The sequence below is a fragment of the Podarcis liolepis genome (genome assembly GCF_965112155.1).
Source record: "Podarcis liolepis genome assembly, chromosome: 5".
Taxonomy (NCBI): domain Eukaryota; kingdom Metazoa; phylum Chordata; class Lepidosauria; order Squamata; family Lacertidae; genus Podarcis; species Podarcis liolepis.
Window position 1 is genome coordinate 38384745 of NC_139556.1, and position 10206 is coordinate 38394950.

The 10206-nt window shown below is 42.1% G+C and overlaps 1 protein-coding gene across 1 annotated transcript in view; it reads left to right on the forward strand.

Annotated features, from left to right (window-relative positions):
* The window catches only part of LOC310707871 (lysosomal acid lipase/cholesteryl ester hydrolase-like), a 50968-nt gene extending 44291 nt beyond the window's left edge, over positions 1-6677 (forward strand). The window contains exons 7-10 of the mRNA XM_083505326.1: positions 4215-4293; positions 4537-4608; positions 5538-5603; positions 6135-6677. Of these exons, the coding sequence (XP_083361452.1) occupies positions 4215-4293; positions 4537-4608; positions 5538-5603; positions 6135-6368 (451 nt within the window). The 3' untranslated portion in view covers positions 6369-6677. The remainder of the gene's footprint in view (positions 1-4214; positions 4294-4536; positions 4609-5537; positions 5604-6134) is intronic.
* Positions 6678-10206: the final 3529 nt, after the last annotated feature.

Genomic DNA, 10206 nt, shown 5'->3' on the forward strand with positions numbered 1-10206 from the left:
AATGTTTCCTTTGCTAGAAAATTAGAAGAGGGGTAGACTTGATCTGCAGAAGGAAAGGTGTGTCTAAAGTGCACATTGCATACACTGAAAGCTGAATGAAAAACAAATTGATATACATTCCAGAGAGGAATGTGTGCATCATAACCACTACTATGAGGGCCTGTCATACACGAGGCAAGGTGAGGTAGCAGGCTCCAAAGGGGTAGCAGATCAAGCCTCCAAGGAATAGCCGCTTACTGGCTTTTCCTCCTGGTGAGCAACAATTGTGGCCCAGCCCCTCCCTCAGCTCGCTCCACTGTGCAGTGCCATTTTCTGCATCCCTTTTGGTTGCTGTAGTATCTCATGGGTTTTCGCCAAACCCGGAGATTCAAATGGGCCAATCCCCAGCAGTCTGGGGGTGTGTGGCTTGGAGAGCAGACCTGAGGGAAGCAGGCTTCACGCAGGTCCGCCTGCCAACTATTTAGCTTGGCCGACCCTGTGTACTGCAGTCCAGTTGGCCAGGAGCATCACCAACTTTGCCCCTCCCTATAACATAGTTGCTATTTCTCTAACCATTTCTTCTTCAGCTAGGATGGCTTTGCTGTGGTCTTTTGACGGTTGCCGGATTTGGGGCTGGAAGGAATTTCCCCTGCGTCGCAGGTTTCACCTTCCCCATGGCACTAGTCACAACTTGGGCGGAATCCTATAGTATTTCATCCAATAGGGGTGTAATGAAGTGGTGACTCACCCCCCCCTTTTTTTACTGTGGCAGCGTTAACGGTACACCATTAGAAGGGTCTGGCGGGAAGTCTCTGTTCAAAGAGCCAGTTGCGCAGGGCTAGTGGGCCGTAGAGCTTCCCTCAGCATTTGGGGACCATCCACGTAAACCTGTGTTTTGCGATGGATCCACCCCCCAAATAAACCCTGTCATTCCTCAGTCCCCCCCCCCCAGCGGGGGGCGGGGGCAGGCTGAAAGGGATACATGCCCAATGCCTTTGCCAAGGCTTCCAACATCTGAAATCAATAAAGTTGTGGCAAATTTTAAATCCCAGATGGTTGCTGTGTCCATTCCTTTTACCCCCTTTTTAGATCAGGCACACCGGGGACTCTGCATCACCTGTTGTTGTTGCCGTGGTGGCAGCAATAGCTGTGACATGCTACTTAGGGGCCAGAACTGGCACTTCCTTGGCAACCCCTTCAATGCTGCTTCCACAGCAGCCTCTTGGCAGATAGGGGGTGCTGCAGGACCCCTCCTCCGCCCAGGAAGGAAACAGCGGAGGCTGCTCTCTGGGGTTTCCTGGGTTCGGCACTTGCCCAGCTTGATTCAGAGAGGGCTGCTCTCTGATTCCCACTTCAACCATGGGTTAGCTTAATTTGATTCCCCCCGCAATGGCTCCTGATGTAGATCTTAATTCACTCCTTCCTCCCTCGTGGAACATGGCACAATTTTCTGATTTGACTCAGGTGCCAAAATGTCTTGGGCCTGCTCTGACTACTACTGACATATAAAGCCCTGGAAAATTAGGGATTTGAATTACTAGACAGCAAGTGGACAATAAGTGGACAATCCCTAAATTTGATTTAATTTCTCTGAATCTGAGAACCTAACTGGGCTAGTTTAAGTGAAATAGAAATATTCAAATAAATCATAAATATATATTTACTCTTTCTTTCCTTACTATTCCCACTGGACAACTTGCGAGGTTATCCTCCAAATGCCAGGGTTACCATGTCTAATGTATTGTATTTTTTTATATTGATACATTAATGTACACAGTTGTATGCAAATGCAGATGGTCAAAATTTCACTGATATTCTATCTATGTCTTTTAGTTTTCATGAAACGGCAATCTATGATATTCCAGCAGCCATAAACTTTATATTGCAGAAAACTAAGCAAAAAAGCCTGTATTATATGGGCTTTTCCCAGGGAGGTTCAATGGGTAAATTAAGAAGAAAAGAATGAAATGTCTCTCATTTCTCTTGCTTTCTTGAATTATCAGGGACTTACTGGAGATGTGGTGCAATCTCAGGACTATTGGAAAGACTAGTTAAGAAAAGTATAAGACAGGTTAAAGTATAGCATAATAATAATAATAATAATAATAATAATAATAATAATAATATGCCACCCATCTGATTGTGGGGCTTTCAACAAATTAAAACACAACAAGATATCAAATATTAAAAACTTCCCTGTACAGAGTTTACATAAGTTCCAAGAGAGAGTCTTTTCAGGATCAGGACTTCAGTAGTCAAGCAAGGGCTCAGAATGTCATCAGGAGAGGACTGCCACTGTTTCATGAACAGGGATTTGGGGACGTTAAGACATGGATGGGGAATATTTGGCACTCCAGATTTGGACTCCAACTCGCAGTAGCCCTAGAAGCATGGTTAGTAGTCAGTGATTATGGAAATCCAACAATATCTGGAGGGCTACAGCTTTCTCACTACTTCCTATAGCTTTAAGAGCATGAGAACACAACTTTGGCTTATTAGATCACAATAAGATCCTCCCTCTTTATTATTCTGTGTCCCAGAATGTATCTGGAAGCTTAACAGCTAAGCATGAAAGTGGTGGTCATCCCTGTTGCCTGGATCAGCCACCTACCTGAACAAACCCACCTGTGCATGGAGCATGACACCACTTTCATCTGCCTCCTGATGTACTTCTTAGAAGCCAGGTCTTCCAATGTAGCTCAGTGCTGGGAGATTAAGGGAGAGAAAAGAAAGTACTTAGTCACATGGTGCATTTTATAACTATGAAATTCACTACCACTAAACTTGGCGATGGGCTACAAATGTAAATGTTTGCAAAATGCTTGCAAAGTGGGATTGTAAATATCCATGAAAGTTAAAGCTATTAATGGCTACTAGTCATGATGGTTATATACTGCCATCATGGTTGGAGACACCATATCTCTGAATGCTGTTCACTAAGGGAAACATTTCCTTCATGCCCTGTTTCCCTATAAGCATCTTGTTAGGCACTGCAAGGAACAGAGTGCTGGACTAGCTAGGCCTTTGGTCTGGTCCAGCAGGGCTCTTCTTGTGCTCCTAGTGGCAGGTGCAGATGGTAGAAATGGCTGTGCTGTGTGCAGGTGCAGCCTTAGGCTCATTTGAATGCCTCCAGCTGTGAAAAGGCCAAGCTGTCCCAAGAAGCAGGTCAGGGTCAGAGTGGCTGACTGGGACAGAGAGCTATAATTACATCCTGGACTTTCTACGTATGCCTGCCTGTAGTTTTGGCTGTGCAGAATATACAGCTCTCATCAGGAGAAGAAGAAGAGTTTGGATTTGATATCCCGCCTTTCACTCCCCTTCAGGAGTCTCAAAGCGGCTAACAATCTCCTTTCCCTTCCTCCCCCACAACAAATACTCTGTGAGGTGAGTGGGGCTGAGAGACTTCAGAGAAGCGTGACTAGCCCAGATCACCCAGCAGCTGCATGTGGAGGAGCAGAGACGCGAACCTGGTTCCCCAGATTACGTGACTACTGCTCTTAACCACTACACCACACTGGCTCTCTCAGTTCCACAGTTGTGAAGAATTGCCATTTCTGGGGCAAGGGAGCAAAATCTGAGAGAGAGACCAGCAGGCATGAAAGAACAGGATCCTGCTCAGAACTTATATGTGATGGATTCTCTTCAAACTCCAGTGCCTAATTTAAGACCGGTGCGCAGCCAACATCCAAGAGCAAACCCACCTGAATTTGTGGAATGACAGACATTTCAAAAGAAGAGAGATGGGAAACCTTTGACACTCTGGATGCTTTTGGACCCCAGTTCCCATCAGCCGCAGCAAGTATGGCTGATGGGAGTTGTAGTCCAGCAGCAACTGGAGAGCCACAGGTTTCTTATCCCTGATTTGTTTGTTTGTTTGCAGGTGCAATCTTTAAAAAAACTTTCTTTTCTCCAGGTTTAATTGCCTTTTCAACCATGCCGCAGCTTGCTAAAAACCTTTAGCTAATGGGGCCTCCTGCTGCTGCTGCACCGCTGGAACACAATTTCTGTTCTCATCCTGAAACAAAGTTCTTAACCTGAAGCATTATTTCTGGGTTAGCGGAGTCTGTAACCTGAAGCGTATGTAACCCGAGGTACCACTGTATTTTCAAAATTAACTTCACGTCTAGTAGGTAGTTGGTCACTTACGCATCGCCATAGAGGAGGAAATGCACCACACTCCAAATATCAAAGAAGTCTCAGAGTGGCTTATTTTAATTGCTTATGCTAAACTCCAGATGCAAAGACAGAAAGAATTCCTATAGCGGGGCAGACTGTGATGAGGTGAACTCTCTGCCTGTTCCATGTGCTGTCCAGGTGCTCACTGTTGAGAGGCACCTTCAAGGCCCCTGTTCTTCCTTCTTATGGCTCTTTATCGACTGGATTCACTATGGGTGGGGGATACACATCTAGGTACCCAGACACCTCTTCATCAGAAACCTGCTTCCTTGTGCAGCATTTTATTGCTGTACTGCCATGATCTTGTGAATGCAGGTGTTCCTTGAAAACTCTTCAAGAATGTGATTTTAAAAAGCATTTTCTTTCCTATCATTCTTCCAGAGTCAAGCAGATGTGTATGTTGGAATTTCCCCCGATTATACTTCTGTAAAAACAGTGGTACATTGGGGTCAGGTACAGTATAATAAAAAACCTTCTCAGCATTTCAAAATTCAGAAGTCAAAAGTTGAACATATTTACCTGAATGTTCAGTTTCACATATTCTTGTTTTTGGAATAAGGTTCCCATTTCGTTTTATGAAAGTATCATTTTCAAAATTACTCCCCACCCCTGAAATTATATTCTAGATATTTCTAGAATACTTCCTGTTAGCATCTCACAGGAAGAATACAGGAAGCTCCCCTATACTGAATTGAACCATTGGTCCTTTCAGTTCAAAATTGTCTACCCTGACTGACAGCAGCTTTCCAGGGTTTCAGACCGTAGTATCTCCCAGAGTTTTCTCACAAACGAGGTTGATAGATACATTAATAATCTTCTACCTGACTTTCTGGAGGGATGCGGGTGGCGCTGTGGGTTAAACCACAGAGCCTAGGACTTGCCAATCAGAAGGCTGGCAGTTCGAATCCCCGCGACGGGGTGAGCTCCCGTTGCTCGGTCCCTGCTCCTGCCAACCTAGCAGTTCGAAAGCACATCAAAGTGCAAATAGATAAATAGGTACTACTCCGGTGGGAAGGTAAACGGCGTTTCTGTGCGCTGCTCTGATTCACCAGAAGCGGCTTAGTCATGCTGGCCACATGACCCAGAAGCTGTACGCCGGCTCCCTCGGCCTATAGAGCGAGATGAGCGCCGCAACCCCAGAGTCGGCCACGACTCGACCTAATGGTCAGGGGTCCCTTTACCTTTACCTGACTTTCTAGAGATACCACTGTTTTAACCAGAGCTTTTGGTCCTTTTATTGGCCAGGGTGGTTAGGTGGAGATTCTGAAAACCAAGATCCCTACATTTTGAATTTTCTTTCGACTATCCATCTTTCAGAAGATTTAGTATTTTGAGCATGCACCAAATTTCAAATTGTGCATAAGTCTTTTTCATCTTTTTAGGTTGCTAAATCAAACCAATTTAAATATTTTGATTATGGACCAAAGAACGGGGCTATCTACAACATGGTAAGTGATTTGGATTCTAATGAGTGATTTGGCTTGCAGGTTAAACATTCAGAGTGAACAGTGTTGTGATTTCTGAGTTCTTGCATAACTGATAACATCAAAGACACAGAACTGGTTGAAATTATAGGTTTGTCTATGAAAATGCAGCCATTTAACAAGGGGGAGCTTAGAAAGATGCCATATTTCGTCAGATAATTGGTCCATCTGGTTCAACATTGTCTATCTAGATTGGCAGCAGGGTGGGATGTGGTGCAGGTGGAATGGGGCAGGACAGACTAGTGTGTGTTCCAGTGACACCTGTGGTGGTCAGGAAAGGAACCCCTATGTAAGTGGAGATTCCCCTTTAATACATTTTGCTATTCTTACTGGTCCAGTGTAGGGAATTTGATTCTGAATAGACAGATAAAGAATGATTTTCAAGGGACAGATGTTAGACATCCAATACATCTGAAGATCCAAAAGTCATCTTAACAATGAGAAGAAATGTAAATGTGAACCTGATTTTCATATTTCTGATCTTTTCATCAACAGAGTTCACCCCCATCTTATAAAGTAGAGGATTCTATTGTGCCAACAGCTGTGTGGAGTGCTAGACGTGACACTATTGCAAGCAAAAGAAATGTTGAAATGTTGCTTCCTCGAATCACTAATTTAGTTTTCTACAAGCATTTTCCTGATTGGCAGCATGTGGATTTTATCTGGGGTCTTGATGCACCAGAGAGGTTGTATAAGGATGTGCTCTGTCTGATGCAAAAGTACAAATAAAGTTTTAATAAGAGGGGCAAACTATATATCTGATATTATTGTGCACATTTATTTTAAAGGAATCTTACTTCGATTGATTTCTGTATTTATATTCTTCCTTTCTGTCACAAAGAATATTGAAGCTGGCTTACAATAACAAAAAGATATGAAGAATAAAAATGCATAAGAAAATTGATGGTAAAAGTGTAACATCAAGTAGGGATATAGCCTCTAGTACTATTTATTATAATATGCATTTTATTTTATATTGTGTAATGATGCTTTATAAAATAAATTTGCTTCTGCTCTACAATGAATCATGGAACTCCCTGTATGAGATTTCCCTGCCCCCTGTAAAATGCAATAAAAAAATTAACTGCAAACTGAAATGTACTCTGGATTTAGGGCTTGTTGTTTAGCTATTGTATTCTCATATTGAATAGAATCCTAATTCTCTAAATTGTTTGGGCGAGGCTGGGATCGAGGGGTGCATGGCTGCTGGGTTCCCACACCACCTCTCCCCAAGCAGCCTTGCAAGGTTGAGATCGGGGGGGGGGGGGCGAGGAGGGTGCAACAGCCTTGCCACTCGGGGCTGGTGTCGCTCCAGTGGTAGCAGAGACTGGGCAGACCCAGCACACACACACAAATGCCCTGGGCAGATCCACCTTTATTTCCGAATGTATGAGTCTACAATACAAGAGAACGTGATTCTCCAACTCATGATTGTTGCACCAGTTGGCAATACAGTACAAAATATGCACCCAGTGGTGATAAGTAGTCAAGACATCTCAGTGTTGTTTTACTATTTAATTACTGTAATTTCTTTTCTGTGTGGATGGTGTAATTGGTCACCAGGTGGCAGTAGACCTACTGAGGGAAACAGGATGGAATTGGTATCTATTCTGTTTTTGTCTGATAGGTTTTTTCACCTATTGTTTTTCCCACAGTCAAGCAGATGTATTTTTCATAATCTCTCCTTATTTTTCTTATGTAAAATCAGTAGCCCACTGTGGCCAGGTAGAGTGTACTCAATGTTTCCTCAGCATTTCAAAACTTAACCATCAATGGTTGATTCCTTTTGTTGTTGTTGATGGTGATGAATGATGGCTTTGGGTCTGATTTCATCACTCCATATTTGTTTCTTGATATCAGAATCATAGAATTGTAGAGTTGGAAGAGAACCTGGTCCAAACCTCCTGCAATGTTGGGAATACCAACTAAAGCATTATCTTGTGTCATTACCTACTTTGTGCTAGGCTGAAATTCAACAGTTTTCCCCCACTATTACAGTGCTGCAACAACGAAAGAAATTATGTCTGCTGTGTTTTAGCACTGGATCTTCTGTAAAATGGCAGCAGCTACTGCCTTTCTTACTTTGCTTACAATTATACTTGTGAAAATTTGGTTATTGCTTGTTACTTGCTCATTGCCTTTATGATAGGGAAGAAGAACTGGGTCAGTGAAGAACTACCACAAAACAAAGTTGTCTCTTTAAGGCTGCGGTTCTCAACCTGTGGGACCCCAGATGTTGTTGAACTACAACTCCCATCAACCCTGAGCTCTGGCCTTGCTAGCTAGGGGTGATGGGAGTTGTAGTTCAACAACATCTGGGGACCCACAGGTTGAGAAAGGTTGCGTGAGGTGATTGTTTATCTCCTTTGAACTGAGGATGTGTCACAAATCAGTACCGCCCTGCTCACATCTGATTGGCACTGACTGTCTCTGCTGATATGTGTCTCTGCTCATGTATGCCCAGTGGTACCACACGTACACTCATGAAAGCTCGATGGATCCATGCACAGGGGTCAATTTCTGTGTGCAAAAACTACCCTTGCTAAATTGGGGCTTAGTCATGGGCACAGCCGGGGGGCAGGGGGGTAGCTGCCACCCAAATCAAGTAAACCAATACAAAATACTTAACTAACTGAGGTTCTGCCCCTGCAACATAAATCCTGGCTATGCCCATGGGCTTAGTATGCACATCTGTAGAAATAATAATAATAATAATAATAATAATTTATTCTTTATACCCCGCCCATCTGGCTGAGTTCCGCCAGCCACTCTGGGCGGCTTCCAATCAAGTGTTAAAAACAATACAGAATATAGAAATGATGATGATAAATATTTGTATAGTGTTTTCAAGGGGGGGGGGGACAGCTGTCCTCTAACAAAAATAATTAATTCACTCAAATCCCCCAGAGGAATAAATATTACACCAAATCAAGGCATATATATATATAGAGAGAGAGAGAGAGAGAGAGAGAGAGAGAGTTATATAACCAGTGATTGTTTCCCAGATGATTACCACCATCTGAAACGAGGAACTTCTGCATAATGAATAAATAAATTTGATAAGCCTGGAGCATAACTGAGTTAGGTAGCAAGATGGTAACTGTTTTTTTTAAAAAAATAGATAAATAAAAATAATTGTGTTGTATAGGTTTATATAGCCAAAAAGAGAGAGACGTTTTTCAACATAGAATGAAAATCTGGCAGATGATCGTGTTTGCCAGCGTGACTCATGGGCTGTATATTCTGAAGAAGAAGAAAAAAAACGGGACCAAGAAGTAGGAGATGCAGATTTTGAAATACAGCTCATTGTTATTTTTTTTAAAATATCTTCCCTCTGTTTCTTTGTCACTCTCTACTTCTGAACTAGATGTGCCCTTGGCTGAGTCCAGCAAGGCTCTTCTTATTTTCTTAAAAATAACAGTGGTTAGATGCATGGTAGGCCACTCCCCCTCCATTCCATGCTTACAGAAGAAGGTGCCTTGGGGTTTCCAGAAACATAAGAAAAGAAGAAGAATATCAAGTGGGCGCTATTGCCATTACGAGAGAACAAGGGAGGTGTCATTTTAAAAGCTGACAGGTAGCTAAATTCCAATTTGCACATTAATCCAGTCAAGTAATGTGTAAAAAAAAATAATGCATCTGTTAGTGAAAATACTGTACAAGCACATTCTATTAGGAGAAATTACTTTGCAAAAATGTTATATTACACTGTATATTTTAAAAGCATACATTGGGAGAAATGAGCACTAAGATGCTGGTGAATTTTCAAAAAGCGCCTTTAAAAAAAAATCAAAACCAGATGTGGAAATGTGGAGAACTGAACTGAAGTTTGAAAAAATGAGAAACTGAGAGAAACCAAATTAACTCACCCCTAGCTCAGTATTGTCTGCACCCCTGGTCTTCAACTGGTGGCCTGGTCCAAGGTGGGTCGCAAGGGGAACACTACCACCATGCCAATATAGGGTTAAAGAAATGAGTCCTCAAATTCATGTTTGGGTTACAAATGGGTCCTGAGTCTGAAAAGGTTGACTAGCAGAGATAGGGGACTTTTTTGGGCCCAGTCTTACCGATCAGGGTTAAGGGCTGAACCTGGGACTCTCTCTCTCTCTCTCTCTCTTTTTAATAATATTTATTGCTTTTCCAACAATTTAAACACTACAAAAAAATGACAATACAATACAATGCAAAAACACTACATAACACTAACACTAACACATAACACTAACACATTAAACTAACAAAACAAAACAAAAACAGTTTAAAACACATCAAATAATTTCGATATCTTATCTTTCATTCACTTATTTCAACGACCTCCTCACACCTCCCTTTTTGTATTCCACTTCTGTTAATTGTTTCAGCAATTCCTTTCCATCTTCCTCTGTTTTCTATCCTATAATTATCTTAACACATTCTAACCTTATTTTTTCCTTTAATATTCTATTAATCTATTTATACTTAATTCCTTATAACATTTCTACTAAAGCCATATAACTTCATTCCAACATTCTTCTAACATTCATTAATTTTACAGTATTTCTGTAAATAGTCTTTAAACTTTTTCCAG